The 17,417-nt window shown below is 43.4% G+C and overlaps 1 protein-coding gene across 7 annotated transcripts in view; it reads left to right on the top strand.

The window, feature by feature from the left end:
• UNC13B (unc-13 homolog B) overlaps nt 1–17,417 on the top strand; it is a 3,555,093-nt gene that overhangs the window by 1,216,609 nt on the left and 2,321,067 nt on the right. For all 7 annotated transcript variants that reach the window (XM_078674667.1, XM_078674666.1, XM_078674664.1 and 4 more), the window contains 2 exons: nt 8,296–8,369; nt 9,812–9,869. In XM_078674667.1, coding sequence (XP_078530793.1) covers nt 8,296–8,369; nt 9,812–9,869 — 132 coding nt within the window. The remainder of the gene's footprint in view (nt 1–8,295; nt 8,370–9,811; nt 9,870–17,417) is intronic.

The raw sequence follows: 17,417 nt of genomic DNA, 5'->3' as shown, positions 1-17,417 counted from the left end.
CATCACTCAGCCCCACCACAGCATCACTCAGCCCCACCCCAGCATCACTCAGCACCACCACATTATCACTCAGCACCACCACATTATCACTCAGCACCACCACATTATCACTCAGCACCACCACAGCATCACTCAGCACCACCACGGCATCACTCAGCACCACCACGGTATCACTCAGCACCACCACGGCATCACTCGGCATCACTCGGCACCACCACGGCATCACTCAGCACCACCACGGCATCACTCAGCACCACCACGGCATCACTCAGCACCACCACGGCATCACTCAGCACCACCACAGCATCACTCAGCACCACCACAGCATCACTCAGCACTACCACAGCACCACTCTGGAACACAACAGCATCACTATGCGCTACCACGGCATTATTATGCGCCACCACAGCATCACTCAGGGCCTCCACAGCATCACTCGGGTCCTCCACAGCATCACTCGGGTCCTCCACAGCATCACTCAGGTCCTCCAAAGCATCACTCAGGTCCTCCAAAGCATCACTCAGGTCCTCCACAGCATCACTCAGGCCCTCCACAGCATCACTCAGGTCCTCCACAGCATCACTCAGGTCCTCCACAGCATCACTCAGGTCCTCCACAGCATCACTCAGGTCCTCCACAGCATCACTCGGGGCCTCCACAGCATCACTCGGGGCCTCCACAGCATCACTCGGGGCCTCCACAGCATCACTCGGGGCCTCCACAGCATCACTCGGGGCCTCCACAGCATCACTCGGGGCCTCCACAGCATCACTCGGGGCCTCCACAGCATCACTCGGGGCCTCCACAGCATCACTCGGGGCCTCCACAGCATCACTCGGGGCCTCCACAGCATCACTCGGGGCCTCCACAGCATCACTCGGGGCCTCCACAGCATCACTCGGGGCCTCCACAGCATCACTCAGGGCCTCCACAGCATCACTCAGGGCCTCCACAGCATCACTCAGGACCACCACAGCATCACTCAGGACCACCACAGCATCACTCCGGGGCACCACAACATCACTATGCGCTACCACAGCATCACTGAACGCATCACTCGTCGCCACCAAAACATCACTCCACGCCATCACAGCATCAATCTGTGCAACCATTCAACAACTGGTTCAAATATGTTCTCTCAATATTTCAAGCTTTATTACAAATGTCACTAAAAGATGTTAATATTTCACTTCTGTTCTTGGATTTTTGTCACAATAAAATACATTGAACATAATCTTAACAAAAGTTATTTACAAAAGTTTAAGCTATTGCCTTTATAAATTACAATCACTTTTATTTAAGTATTAATTATTTTAAAAAATTAAAAGCCATTGTTATTGGTAATATCAATACATCTAAGTCACGTAAATACAAAACATGTTGCATTACAAATGCTATAGGTGTCACATTTGCGAAAGTTATAACTATTGGCATTGTAAATGACAAAGCTATTAATTTAGCTATTTTCAAAACCAACACATAAATAAAAAAATTGTCATTTACAAGACCAATAGCTCAAACTTTCCTAATGCGAGACCTATTGCATTGCAAATGCTTGTTACTTAAAGCATTTTACTGTGGAGAAAAATGAAGGACATGCTTCCCTTCTCGAATGGATGTTATAACCTTGGCATTGTAAACTCGGACTATTTGCTTCAAACACCACAATGTATTTGATAAACAAGTGGAAAATAAAGACATGTTCGTGCGTTATATTTTTGGATTGTCTCAGCCTTTGTCATGTAGGTATTTTTATGAGAATATAAACAATAAATGTGAGTAGTTCGCCAAGCAGTTGTTTGATTTGCTGAACGCAAGCACCTCATTTTCTGCAGGCCCACTGTGGTGACATGCACAGCTTTAGAAATCTAGCTGTTGACTCCGTACACATTTAGATTAAAGACAGAGGATTATGGCAGACAAAGAAAAAGGCTAGATTTCATTTTTAGGTCGAGACTAGACAGTGCTTCCGCTGTCTGGAATATCTGTTGTATGTACTTTGTGGGCTCTGGAGATCAGCCCCAGGACTTGTCTGCTTCCGCTTTTGCTTAGGGTTTTTTTCTGTTCAACTGCTTCTGTTTAACTGTTTTGATAAAAATCAACCAGTAGAGGTCAGTAAATTACCAGAATTGCTTTCTGCTTAGGGACTTTTTTTTCTGGCAACTGCCTCTATTTAACTTTCTTTTTTGAATTTTTTTTTATTAAATGCAATAGAATCACAGTACATATTGTTAGGATATCTTGCAGGCAAAAAGTAAACTTCCAGTATAAAATCATACATTTTTTGTACATGTAGTTCAGTAGCATGCATCGCTATTTAACTTTCTTGACAGAATATGACCAGCAGAGGTCAGTAAAATACCACAATCACTTTAGCATTCCCTAGATTCCAGGCCATAGAAACTTTCCTTCCACAAGCATTTGTAGACAATATTTTTTCAAATCTTGTATTTCCAGTGATTTGACCACTGGAGGCACAGATTTTAGATAAAAAACAGAGCTTTAGACTATACCATTTCCAGCTGATAGGCAATATTTATCTCCCTGTGTTCCCATACCTGCCGTGTTCCGCAGTTTGATGCTTACTTTCCCTCTATGTTAAAGGACAGTAGATGTTTCAGCACCCAGGCTAATGTGCTGCATAGCTAAGTACATTTAAGGTGCCAAAGGCGGGACCAATTGCATTGGAAATGCTTGTTTGGTTTGTCATTGCCTTTATGCATTAAGTACAAAATCTAGCATTTTGATGTAACATGGAAAGTGAAGTCTGTGTTGTACGACTTTTGATAGTTTTGCCTGCTGATGGGAGCTGCGAAAACTTTACTGTTTCATTTATAGTAATTGGTTTTTATTTTGCACTTCTATATAGTGCCACACTTGCAGTGTCAACACAGTTTCATAGCATCAACAGATAGAGATACAAGTAACGTAATGTATCAGCTCTTAACATAGACGGTTGTCCTGTACATCCAGAAACAGAAGGCCATGGTATTAGTTTTTTTTCCCAGAGAAAAATAACATTTTGAGACGAGCAGGAAAGCGCACAGTAGGATTAGAAGGCAGCAGTTAGTCGGACGAAGAAAGAGTTGTTAGCTTCCCAGTTAGTTAGGTGTGCACCAGAATGAAAGTAGAGGCAGGATAGTAATCCGATAAGAGATTAAACAAATGAGTATTCAGTTATATTTTAATTTGCATTGTGGTTTCTGAGCATGCCGGTTCCCCAGGAGGGGAGATGCAGAGGGAGAAGGCTTCTCCAATGAATGATTGTGACACCACTTTTAATGTTTTTTGTTTGGAATTTTACATCAAGTTCGAAAAACGAATTTTGAACAAAACAGTACTTTGCGTGCACTGACTCATTTTAAAACCTACGGCATGTACAGTAAGTATATCGTGGTGTTAAGCACCCAATAACGATTATCCTAGCTCTTCCATCGCCCCCGATTTTGGCATGTTTCTGAGAAAAACCTCTTGCAGTATAATTGAGTTCTTCCTGATTCACACACCAGTCCAGTCCATGGCGTCATGAAGGGTGAACCCGTGGAGGCCCCGGGTATGGCAGTGTCTCTCTGCAATCACCGTACCAATCCCAGCCAGAGTGCAAGCACCTCCGACACCTCCCAGGTTACCAAGGTCCCGAGCAGGGCAAGCTGTGGTGAGGGGTCCATCAGCTTATCTAGTATCCTTTGTCAGTACTTCACGGTAAGAAGGCACCCCCATACTATGTGGAAAACATCTCCCCCAGTTCTGAACATCGGAAGTATGTGGGTGGTGGCAGCCTGTTGGCTTTCCACAGTACGGGAGATGAAGAAGTTCTTTGAGTGGGGTATGGGGCAGTCGTGCTGAGATGAGAAGGCTACTTGAGGGAGGGGGGCGGGGGGTGCATGCACACATTCCCCCAGTCACTGTTGTCCAGTGGGCCCGGCCTCCGTCCCTTCCCACAGCGTTTGTAGACTCAACATTAGGTCCCGGAGTGAATAACCAGCGATTTGTAAATCCGGGATGTCCCTCCCTTCCCTAAAGAGCCAATAAGCAACCGTGCCTCAAGTAGGCTATAGTCAGGAGCCTCAGAAAGAGACTCTTGATGGTAAAAGAGGGCGTAATGCATTTGTATGCAGCAGTAAAACTGTGATTTATGTAGGTCACATTGCACCTGGAGCTCCTGAAAGGGCTTCGTGTGTCTACCATCCCATACATCTCCCACCTTTGATTCTCTGATCCGGTCCCAACCATAAAACCCCTCCAGTCGTGGCACGAGTCAGCCAGCAGCCCCTCCAGAGGGTAGTCTCCAGCGTAACCCTCCGGTCGTAGCTAGTCCGTCGCAGTGGCAATCTCTACGTCTGCAACTCCACCTTTGTTACCTCCGGGAGGGCTTGTGGGATGGGCCCAGAGTAGAGAATATCTAATATGCAGAATTCTGGGGCTACTGTAGACCCAAACCCCTATTGCAGATTGAGAACCAGTAGATCAGGAATCTTTCTAGATTGCCACGTAGCACTCCTCTAGTTCCGCTTCGCCTAGACTTAGGTCTGATGGAGCTGGAGGCAGTCCTACGTCTTAGGCCCCTCCTATACTGGCAGCGCTTATGGTCGACTCCCAAACTCCTTATTTACAGAGAGGAATTATCCGAAGTTCTAGAGATCAGAGGTGCTGCTAGGCTTCCCTGGATTTTCCATGTCAAACAGTTACAAATTGACATGGGTCTGGGGGAATGTTGGTTTGATCCAGAGGTAGCATGCCCCCAATTCTCAAAAAAACAAATAAAGATTATGTATGAGAACTACAGAATGCTCTGCTTCATTCTAATTCTAACATAGAAAAATCAACCCTATCTTTTATGGAAATAAAGGATAATTATGTTTTTGAGAAGGTGTTCGACTTTATTAAACCGCCAACTGCTAGAAAACTCTTTCTGCAATTCAGATATGGGGTCTTGCCCCTGCGCTGCCTGACCTCTAAGTGGAAACCCCAAAATGAAGCCAGGTGCCCTGCATGCAACCATCGCGACGAAACCGAGCTCCACGTTTTCTTTGGTTGCCCGGGATATAGTAAAATGAGAAAAAGATGGCTTGCACAGATTTGTAGAAATTTAGGTAGTAGACGTTGTATTGAAGTATTCAGGGTACTGAAATACGATCTCAGTATCCCAATTGTCTACTCTGTGGCAGGATTCCTGTTTTCCATGTGGTGTACCAGAAGGGCCCTTCTTAAAATCTTGATTGTGCCTGTAGTTAACAACTAATTAATGAAAGATTCAAACTTTCACAATACTACACACAAATCAATTCCAGCATTCTTGCTCCCCCTTTTTTTTTAGTAATGTTTTAGCTTGACCAACTTGAATTTCTAGGGAAAAATGTATGCTAATGCACAATGCACTTTACATGTAATTCTCTTGGTGACTATGTGATATGTTGTGCTATAATGCCATCCTTCCTTTCCTCTTCCTCTCCTTTAAAACATATATATAGGGAAAAAGTGAAGGGATGAAGTTTTTATGTATTTATATAATGTTTTTTAACCTTTTTAACTATTGTAAATATTATGAGATTATATTTGGTTTTTAGATGTATCGTGAGTTATGCACTTTCTGGGCCACGTTGGCCGTAATAAAGTTACTTTGACTTGACTTGACTTGAATATCTAATATGTTATCTGTGCCAATCTGTACCATTCTTTGCAGCCCCCCTCCCCCGGATTGCAGGGTCTTCCCATTCCCCCATGCAGTCAGTCATTGAGAACCAGGGTATTCAGTGGCCAATAATAAAGGCCCACATCCGTCAGGGATAGTTCGCCATCAAATGTGTATTGCACACATTTATCAAAGACTATCCTGGAGGGTCTGTTCTACCATAGGAACGCACATATTTTAGTCATCAGAGCACCATTTCTGCAGCATATGCAATTGAAAGTTCAGGAGCACATAGAGCACGAGCGGTAGTTCCATCATTGTGAACAGGGCGACTTTGCCCAAAATATTGAGTAGCAATTTAGAGTGTCTGTTTCGGTCAGTCTGGGTTCTGCGTAAAAGTAGGTGTAGGTAAAAATTCCATTTCAGACCCAGTTCCAAGGCCGGTTAAAGTATTGAAAACTAAGGTGGCTTATAAGCAGGCTTGACTGTCTAGTCACGTCTCCTGTGTTCTCTGCTGAAGGAAACCAAAAGGCATTTGGCCCATTTGACAACAGAGGCCAGACACTTCACCGAATGATCCAAGAATCTGTATTAACCGAGCCCTGTAACGGATGGGCGACCCAGAAACAAGAGAATATCATCTTCATACAGAGCAATTCTGTCCTCACTCACTTCTCTTTGGTGAGAGTCACAGACCTGGTCTTTACATTGCACCCACACCGCCAACGGTTCGATAACTAGAGCAAATAAAAGGGGAGAAGAGGACGCCCTGTCTACTGACTCTTCAGATCGAGATCCCCAGAGGAGGGAGGACCCCATTCACTCGCACTTAGGCTTGTGGCTGTCCATACAGTATTTACACATGGAGCATAAACCTGGGGCCAAATCCTAGTTTGAGCAGTACCTACTCAGGGAACGCCCAGTCCAGCACAGACGAATGTCTGGGTCCATTTTGAAGGTGTTTTTTTGCCACCAGATATCTTTAGAATCATTCTTTTTTATTGTGCGGGAATCAGGATGAATGTACACAACTTCCTGCCTACATCTCAAGGCCGCCAGAGCAGGTCATGAGCGAAATTACACAGCGTTCAGGCCAAAAACCCGGAGGCCTGCTGCGTAAGACGCAGTCGTAAGTGGCATCTGTACCATCTCCCATTTTAAGGGCTTCTACAATACAACAATAATAAGACAAATAAAAAACATCCAGAGCGAATCTCCCCTCCCAACCCCTATATCACCCCCCTACCTTCTCTGCATCAGTTCCACTTCACACTCTAAGACCTCCTCTCAAGGCCTTACATAATTCAAGGATCATTCTCAGCTTGCTGCGATTTGGATGTTACCAAGGGGTTCTAGCGGCAGGAGCTTGAAAATCTGCAGATATTTGGGGCACGTCACCTCTCTCAGGTCTTTCATGAGTATTTGCAAGTTAGGGGCCCACAATTTCGCAAAATCTTTGCCCCTCCCCACCACACTGAGCGACATGCGCTACATTGCCAGTAGCTGCCACAGGCGGTGTACCCAATCTAGTATCTTGGATGTCGTCGTCGTCCCCCACCTCGCTAATATGACCTGCCTTGCTGCCAGCAGCGCCAGTGCAATCTGCCTGCCTCTGATAGATTTCAGTGGGAAGGCTTTAGGGTGGGAGAGACCTGGCAGCGTGTACTCTGGAGAGCGAGGCAGTGCAATCTGGAACGCAGTATCAATATCGTCAAGTATCGCTGTCCAATACACCAGTCATCTTTAAACATGAGAAAAGATACTGCGGTTGTTGTAGTTTTAGTATTTAAAAAGTGATACACACCAGTTTGAACTTTATTCTGCCTTCTGCAGGGAGCCCATAGAAATCCATTGGAACTAAACAATTGTATTCAAATTTTCTAGGACCGGAGATCAGCTTAGCAGAACAGATTTGATTCGTACTAGAGTGATGACTAAGATAACATTCCCATAATCGATTTTGGCTAGCAGCAGTCACTAGACGGAAAGAAAAGATATCGATTTCTTTACTATGTGTGACTCTTACTGTTTTTTTGCTGTATGCTTAGTTTGTGAGGACATAGGGCCAGATTCATCAAGCTTAAATCTGCTCGCAAAGGGCCAGATTCTGAGAATCTGGCCCTTTGCGAGCGGTATTTTTGCATTTGGGATGCATCATCCCAAATGCAAAAATCGCTAATTAAGAATTCGCTAAATTGCGATTCTTTGCATTTAAGGAATCTCAAATTGAGATTCCTTAAATGCAATGCATGAAAGTGAAAAAAATAGCGAATTCGCGGTAATTTGCAAAAACTTTAAAAAATGCACGGTCTTTTGTCCACCATGCAACCCCAGACAACAACCAGCCTCATCCAAAGCAGCCTTTGTGCTGCTGCAGCAGCAGGGACAGTGAAGCCCCCGCAGGAGCACCAGGGCTCCTTTGCATGTGCTTGAGCTCTCTTGGAAGCAACCAGGGCAACCCGGGGGACTGACAGTGGCGGAGACTTTTCCAATCCTTTGTTTACCTCACTTGTCGAACATGGTTCTTTTGTGTTGTCTGCTTTGCGCTGTAACGCTGTGGACACACAGCAGCTTTGCTTGTAGGAAATCACTAGCCAGCCACCGCGCACTGTGTGTTTGCATTTGAAATCTCTGTGGTTAATTGAAGTCTGTTGTCTACTCAGATATCCCAGAGGAAGAGGCGAGATATTGGGCCAAGAAGCTGGAGCAGATCAACGCCATGGAGAACCATAACGAGGTGAGCCATCCTGGGCCAGACCCTGGAGCTCGGCGGATGCTGGGAACAGAGGTATACGTGGCTAGTAACTGCACGACTGCAGGCCTTTGGCCAAGCTCTCGGGGGACTGTTTGTCATTTTTTGTGTATTAGTCACACATATATGAGATTGTTGTGCTTTTTTCGAAACCGTTTTAAAGATATATATGCACTTTAATAATGTAATGCCATGGGATGTAAAGCTAGTGGTAATAGTTTTATAATATGAGGTGGGAAGAAATACAGAAAACGGCATGGGATACAGGGGCGCGTGCACTGTAAACAACGGCAGTGGGAAGTGCCCCAAAGAAGGAAATCGAAATACAGGCCCCCGTTCTTTCACTGAGGGAGTGAAAGGCCGCGTGTGATCCAGGCCAAAGGACTGGCGCCTGCTGCACTGGATTCAGCAGTTTGTGTCATGCACCGTAAATAATAACATATATCTTCAATAATAGTCTATATTGTCCCGGTGAAATGACCAGCTCGTCTCTACTGGTGGTAGATGTGCAGGATACAGATACCTTGGAAGACTGTAGAAGGCAGTGCATTGAAATACATGCTGCTCTCAACTCAGGGTCTAGGAAAACAGCTGTTGAAAGGGAGAATTTGTGAAAACTGAAGCACTGACCGTGGGATGCTCCCCGTCTTAGGGCAGAGAAGTTCAGCTTTTTTGTCCTCTCTGGAAATGATGCATTGGAGGCCGTAGATACCACCAGCGCACACTGGGTATGCAAAGAGAGCTGGTACCAGTTACCCGTGGCCAGCTCCAGTGAAGTATGGGATTGGACGGGCTGATAGTCCAAGGCAAAAGAGCCTTCACACTTTGAGTTCAAGGAGCAGGAGCTGTGATAGGGTTCTACGCAAAGCAGCCATTGGGGCTCAAGGGCTTAGGGGCAGGTCAATCACACAGTGTTATACAAAGGTGGAGTGACACATGAAAAGATGGAAACACTCAAGGGCATTGCAGAGCAATCAACCAAGGAAGGGAGAAGTGAGCTTCTAGAAGGCCCAGACAAATCCCTGTGCACATGAGTTAATGTCTTTGGGTTACAGTGAGGGTTATTGGGGTACAGTCAGATAGTGTTTTAACTCCACTCAGGCGTGGACATTGTACTTTGGCAGAAGAAAACAATGAATTCGTTTTGGAAAGTCTGATACCCCGACAACTTTAACGACGACCGTCATGGTAAGATGTCTTTCTACTGCGAACTTGAAGTTATGGATTAGAACCGTGAGAACTCCTGGGGTGATTGCAGACGTCTCTGTGGGTTGGTGTGGAACAGGTACTGTACAAGTGTAGTCAGCATCAATGAGTGAAGACAGATACTTCCATAAAAATGCTTTATGTGACAACGGGATGAAAGCTGTGAAAGATGCTTAATGTGAAGTGATGCTGTTTCTAATCTTTCCTGTCTCTCCACTTAGTATTCGATAATGGAAGAAGTCCAGAAGAAGCCACTGCCCATCGCTGCATCCCAATGCTGTAAGTGAGGGGACGTCCCTGAGGGAAAAGCTCTACTGAATCTGTTTATTCATGGAATGTTGACTATAGGTGGCTTCTTCTGGAGCCAGGGCCCCAACCCTAGCACACTTGAGCATGCAGACCTGGCCAACCACCTTACCATGTAACTCGCAGTCAGCCCACATTAGCATTTCTGACTTTTCTGAGTCCTGTTTTCATGCCCAGTACCTGGCATAAACTGTACTGCCCAAAACTCCTGGCTGCCATAATGACTGAAACCCTCAGACTCTCTCTACGGGCTCAAGCTCGCCTTTGCCCTGGAGTTGTAATGAGGACCATTGTGTTCACACACACTCCTGTCACCTCCACCTCTGGCATCTGCGTTAACACAGAGCCTGCCACTGTGTCCTTTATCTTGAAAGGCACCGGGGCAAGACAACTAGGTGCTTATATTGGTGTGACATACTCCAAGAAAGGGATAGCTTGATCTTAAAGACCACAATAGAAGATGTATGTCAACATGGTCTGCGAGCTTGGCCCAGAGATGTCAAGGCATCCTCATTGAGAAGTGTCCTTCTAAAAGATGCCAGTGGGATACATCTTACCTGAGTCCTCACAAGGGGTATTATCTCCAGGCCCCATACTCCTGCTCAGTAATCTGTTTATACAGTTGAAAATCAATCCGGCGTTTTTTAATCATTTCTAACATGGAAATGACACTAAACAACAGCAGATGCTGTTAATAAATACTAGGACTCTGCAGGGTTTGAAGTGGGTGAAAAGGGTGGGTTTGAGGAACTCTGAAAGGGGCGTGGCCCATACACGTATTTATGAATCCTTTTCAAGAGGTGTGGCCTATGTAGTTAAGGGTGTGGCTTAAAACATGCAAACTAAAATCTTGTGCTTTAGACATTGTAACACCTGAATAGTACTCCAGTGCCTCTGTGAGCTTCCAGTGTTATAATGAGACACGTCCCATGATACGGCGCCATCTGCATATTTCACACAGCATCACTTTCCTCTTCTGTGCCCTCTTTTCGCTCACTCATTGTGCATGTATTTCCTTGCATCTACAGTTCAGCAGCTCCATCTATATACAACACATCTATTCACCTATAAGCACTCTATTTTCTTTCTGTTGCACTGTCAATATGCCAACAGCTTTATATCGGCTGCACGCATACAATAATGATGACACGGGGACACGTTGCTATCCTTCTCTGTACTCTGCAGAGGGATCAAGGATTGGATGAGTGTATTTTAGTTTAAATCTGTTTTATTGTTACAAGTTCTGCTCATCTGAGCATTTGTTTTAAACACCTTTATGACCCACGGAAAGGTAGTGTGAAAACCTTTCACTGCCTTCAGCCTCAACTCCAGAGCTCTCAATCGTGGCCAGTTTTAAACACTCACCCTCAAACTAATCTCCTAGGCGACACAATGCAAGATTAATATGCTACATGAGAAAAACTGCAAAAACAGCATCCTGGAAAAAGCAAACATTCTTGAAAAAATAAATGAAGTAAAACATGAGAAATGTAAACAGATAGACCTGCTTCGCTCACATAGGTAACTTTGATGGTTTTACTCTAATTGTTGCTATACTGGTTATGAGAGATGTATCTGTGTGTTTTTCTGTAACAGCATGAATATAGGGCATGGTGTCTCAAAGTCAAGATTCTATCACTGGCGAGTATGAGTCCGGGAGGGACCTAACTCACTTAAGGTCTTCTTGACAATTCCTTCTCTTTTAATGGACGACCAATGCCTCCGGCGCAGCATGTGCCACCTGCTATACATGGAAAAAAGAACACCGCACCTGAGCCAGCAAACATTCTGACAGGCCGTCTTCTAGCACATGGGGCATGTAATCTGGAACTACTCGTTTTGAAATCATACATACAAAGTGTCTGAAAAACATATGATTCTGATGAGTTTACTATTGAAGACACAGCTTCGGGGATGACGCGTGCAAACTTTAGGTGTCAAATTGATTCAAAATGGAAGGCCTTTTGGAGTTTTATGGCGCCAAGAGTAGACGAGATCTATAAAGTAAGGATGCATGCGATAGTACCGGCCTTGAGTCTAGAGAGTCTTATGTAGTCAATCTGCAGGCGTATGCAGAGTGAGATGCATAAAACTAGAAGAAATTACCACTGGGGAATGGGGATAGCAGATTACACTATACCGAAAACATTAATGGTTCCAATTCAAAATACGTTTTTGTGCATTTGTCTTATGTTCATTTCAATACACATTTTGACGATTTACATCACAAAGGGTAAAAAATAGTCATACAGTGGCGCCCTAGTCTTAATACTGTATCGCGTTTAATAGCAGATATAACCTTTAGATGTTTGGGGTAGTATAGACATGTAGAAGGGAAGAAGACAAGAAAGGGTATAGAAGGTATAAAGATGAGGAGCAGAGGAGTAAATTACGAAGACACAAATGAACACAACAAAAGAAAAGTGCCTACTCGTGCAGAAGACAGTAAAATGATTGCAGTCACGTGCTTCATTTGCAGTGGGTATCCCATTGGAAGCCCCCAGATGAGAGTCTTTGTCCCGCAAACTCCATCTCATGTACAAGCCAGACCATGACAGTTTGCAGGAACTCACTATTATACTCCTGAGCTGGTCATGCCCAATCCTAGGAAGATTCTGCTCTAATCCTTTCAAATATTTTGTTAGACTCACCTTCGACAGGGTGGTTAGAATATTAAATGCTGAAATTCTGCATCATAGAATCTTCATTGATAGTCCTAAGCATTAGAATACTATATCCATATTTGAATGGAAAGGGGTGAAACGGTCAATGTGTCCAAATGTTGTGGTGTACCCTCAAGAACCTCACCCAGGCAAGTTTTTCCAAATTTAGACTGCATTTAGTTCAGAAAACATCTTCCCTAGATTACATTGTTGCATCCCACAACTGCTGCCTTAATGTCTAGGTAATGAGGAAAAGGGCAGCTTCATAGGCTTACACTCTGAGTTTTAAAAACATGGCATACACTCCCTTAAAGGCCCCAGGAGCTCTCTCTTGCCATGATGAGTTGCACTAGCAGTTGCTTCTTTTCTTGTTCATTCTGTTGGGATCCTGTAAGACACTGGGTGTTTTCACACGTATTGTTCTGAAAAAATGTCTCACCGAAATCTCTTTTCTACTTTCACTCGATCTCTTTTACATTAATGTAGTAATGGACTCCAGACTGGTTGAGGTATTTCATGAAGATGTATTGTAAGTTGGTAAGTAGCCTGGAACAAGCCCCACCAGGAGCAGCCAGCATGCACCTCAGCCCCATCATAACTGTGACTTATCTTCAACCAGCACCCAACATTCCGTAGTGCATCACAGTGCAGAGGCATTCCACTAGAAGGGCATAAAGTGGGTAAAGGCATACATAGGAATATACAATAGGCAGGATACAACATACCTCCTTTTCTTCCACTACAGAACAATGAACATAGAAGCATAGAAACTAAAAGAATGAGCAAGCGTACCGATCATTACCTGCTGACACACACACTGGCAAGACAGATGGAACAGGAGGCACTGCGCTGCACAGCATGAGGGGAAAATACAGAAAAGGAATGAACGAATAAAGATAGGGCACATTCCTTCACTGTAAAGACAAAGCAATGCAAAATGCATAAAGTAAAACAATTAGACTTGAGGAGTAAAACTCAAACTGTAAACTTGCAAAAAGATTTGAATCCATTTGAAAATTGATTTAGATAGAGATGTGCAATCCAAACAGGGAAAACTGCACGCATCCATGAACAAGAGATAATTGTGTAATCCTTGCTAGGCAATACTGCATAAATTGAAATTGAGTAATTGAACTTTACAATCCTTGCTAGACAATACTGCATAAATTGAAATGAAGTATTGTTGCACAAATAGAAAATGTCGAGAAAATAGAGTAATAGAACTTTAGAAAATGTGCACCCTGGTCAATATCGAGCAGAGGTCACTTGAGGAATGAGTAACTAATGTTCAACATGTACACCATTGAGATATAGTTTATAAATAAATACATAAATAAAATAGAAATTGCACATATGCAAAACTGTAAAAGATAACAATTGAGAAACTGTAAAATAAAGTGTATAACTGTACCAAGCAAAATGTATACACACACTTGAAGAGAGAACGGAATAGTCCCCTTCCCCAAGATTGTACAATACATCCAAGTAGACTCTGAAGGGATTTAAAAACCATAATTAACTGGTTCTGTCGATGGAAATGTTCCCTGTAAGCAACGATGTAAAACAACAAGACTAGATAAGCGAAAACTCATACAATAGACTAGAAACTAGATTGAACTGCAATCCCACAAAGGGAATACTGCAAAATTGAAATTGAGACTTTTGAGAACGTACAAACTGGAAAACCTTGAGCAGAAGTAACTTGACAAACGTTCCCAAATTGACATACATTGAAATGTGCAATCCCAACCAGGGAGAACTGCCCAAATAGAAATTGAAAACATCGAGTAGTTGTACTTTGCAATACCTCGTGAAAATACTGGGCAAATTGAAATTGAGTAATGTTGCACAAATTATCACTGAGAGAAAATAGAGTAATTGAACCTTGTAAACCTTACAAGGGAATATTGCACAACTTGAAACAAGAGAATAAACAGTATGTAATAGATCTTTTGAAAACGTGTAACTTTGAGAACGTGCAAACCTGGACAACCTCACGCAGATGTCACTTGACATGCACACATTGAAAATAGAGAGGATCGAGTAATGGGCACACTGGACAACTTCATGTAGAGGTACACCATTGAATTAGAGCGAAATTACACACATCCAATCTTGCAAGAAATAACAGAGGAAACAGTAACAACAAAATGTATAAAAGGCACAACCACAATGCACATAGCGAAACAGGCCCAAATACAATTTGTGATCACATTTGACTTGAAAAGTTAGTCAAGTCTAGATATTCATGTGAATTGAAAAAATGGAACAAAAGAGTAACACTAGAACACATTGCAGTAAAATTTGAAACCATACATAAGCAATCAATAGCATTTTAAAATTGAGAAGTACACCACCACACTGCACATAGCGAAGCATTGAAGTCCAAAGTAGATGCAGGTAACAAGAAACATCATGGCAGGAAAACAATTCCATTGATACTCACGGTGCGACACTGCTATTATTTGAAGAAAACTTTGAGAGTGAACATCGTGAATGGAAAAGAGGGCCAAGATCTTGATGTGAGACGCCAATACTGAGATGGCGATACGTTACCAGACTTTCGTGCCGGGTGGCTGTAAGGTCAGCCGCACAGCAAAACTTTAAAGCATTTGAAGAAGGTGTCACGAAAGGAAAAGGGGACGACGACACCGGAAATGCACGAAGACTTCGATGGACACTGGCAAGAGGGTAATAGTGCATGCGCAGAGGTGCACCTGTTTTGAAAAGTAGCACAAGAGAGGAATTTCCACAAGACAGTAGAACTGCCATAAATACAGGGAAGGTGTGGTGCCCAAAATAAAATTGAAATTGACTCACCCCATACATCCATGGATGTACAAGTAACGTGGGTGGCAGGGAGGAAATATCACTGCGCCAGACGTGGTTGAAATGAAGCATCTGCGTCGTATAAGTTCACAGCTCTGCTTACACACTGTATAAAATATGTCTAAAAGTAGAGTCTTGACCCTCCCAGGCACATCTAAAGTACGTTTAAAGTACAAGTCGCATCTTTAGGTGTTGTTGATCTGAAGTCCCACATAGGGAACTTGGAGTAGACTGGTTGATAGTTGGGAACAGGTACTTACTGCAGAGTGGGAAGATTAGTAGATTCTTGAGGCGCTGTATAAGTAGTACAAACTGGGAGGCAGGTAAAACAAGCATTTACAATGCAACGGTCTCGCCTTTGCAAAAGTTAGAGCTATTGGCATCGTAAATGACAACATTTTTATTTATGTGTTGGTTATGAAAACAGATAAATAAATGGCGTTGTCATTTACAATGCCAATAGCTTAATCTCTCGCAAATGCGAGACCTAGTAGTAGAGCAAGTAATAGTGAGTAGTAGAGAGTGAGTAGTAGAGAGTGCATAGTAGAGGAGTAGAGAGTGTGTAGTAGAGTAGTAGAGTGAGTACTAGAGATTGATTGAGTAGTAGAGAGAGCGAAGGAGAGGCGGGGGAAGAGAGAAAGTATTGGACAGGAGAATGGTGGGCGAGTGGGGAGGCCATTGTCCAAAGTGTATGACTGAAGCATGGTGTGCTAGGGCACGGCCTTTTACAGAGAGCACAATTGGGCACTACATTTGTATAAATTATGCAGCTTTACTGCTAACCCTGCGTGACACATAAATGATAAGACTTGGAAATCGTTTTTCTGTGCACATCTCTCATGTGTGCATCACACATGTAAAGTGTCTTTTTGTTTTGATCCTATTAAAATCTTTGCAACAATCACAATTCAGAATCACAAAAAAACGACGAGCTTCATTTGAACTTTTCTTATTGCTGACATTTTTTGAAATATTTTTCAAATTTATTTTGCAAGCATTTTCTGTTTTACCTACCCCTTTTACGCACCTTGACGGCTTGCTCTATTGTAACTGTCATTTCATTTATATAGCGCTTACTACCCCTGACCGCGTCGAAGTGCTTTCAATAATGGTTTGATTTCTGTGGACAATAAATTACATCTGCTCAGCACTGTATTTTACACTGTAGATGGCACGCAGCTTGTTTGAGGGTGCAAGTATGCTGCATTTAGTACCACACTGGGGGCTTCCAAGGGCTAGATTTACCTTTAAAATAGGATGTTTACAGTTCACAAGCAGGTAAAGGTCAATAGACTCCAGAATGCACCAATGTCGTATCATATGCTGGTGGGCCCCTTTAATACCCCAGAGTCAAAACAGCCATGGGGCTTTTAAGGCACTTTAAATATGTGAAGAATTCTGAAATTGTCTACTTATGTTTTCAATAAATGTCGGAGCCGAACTTGTATATTTAATGTTAGACATACCTGAACGTATTTGCTCAGTAGATGGCTAAGGACGGGCCCTAACCGGAAGTTTAAACAGGATTTCATTTGTAAAATATCCTGCAATTGCCACGCATGCGCAGACACTTCTCAAACTTTCTTGGGTCTATTTCCACTCGGAGAGGGGTGGAGTGCGCAATTGTTTTAATTGCAGAAATTAAATTCTGGCGCCACAAATTATACACCTTAGCCCCTTGCCGGGTTGCAATTTGTATTTCAACAAAGAACACAAGCTAGTCATTTAGTTTGTTAATAACACCCGTTTATTGTTGGGGAGCCCCTTAATATTGGTTGAAGGGTGGCGTTCACTTGTGAAAACATATCTCAGAGCCGCCCTGGGATTACTGGCCCGTTCCCGTAAATCTGCCAGACAGCTTGCGCCACACCACAGCGCCTCGTCCCCTGGGGGCTGCTAGTGTGCATAAAGGCCAAAAGAGAGTGAGCGAGTGTGATTCAATGTGTTAAATTAACTGAGTGGGCAACTAAGTGGCTATTGAGTGAGTGGCTGAGTGTATGAGATGGTGAATGGTTGAGAGTGAGTGCAT

The sequence above is a fragment of the Lissotriton helveticus genome, chromosome 2_1, assembly GCF_964261635.1.
Source record: "Lissotriton helveticus chromosome 2_1, aLisHel1.1, whole genome shotgun sequence".
Classification (NCBI taxonomy): Eukaryota; Metazoa; Chordata; class Amphibia; order Caudata; family Salamandridae; genus Lissotriton; species Lissotriton helveticus.
The sequence above is the reverse complement of the archived record's forward strand: the minus strand, read 5'-3'. Positions and strand labels throughout refer to the sequence as shown.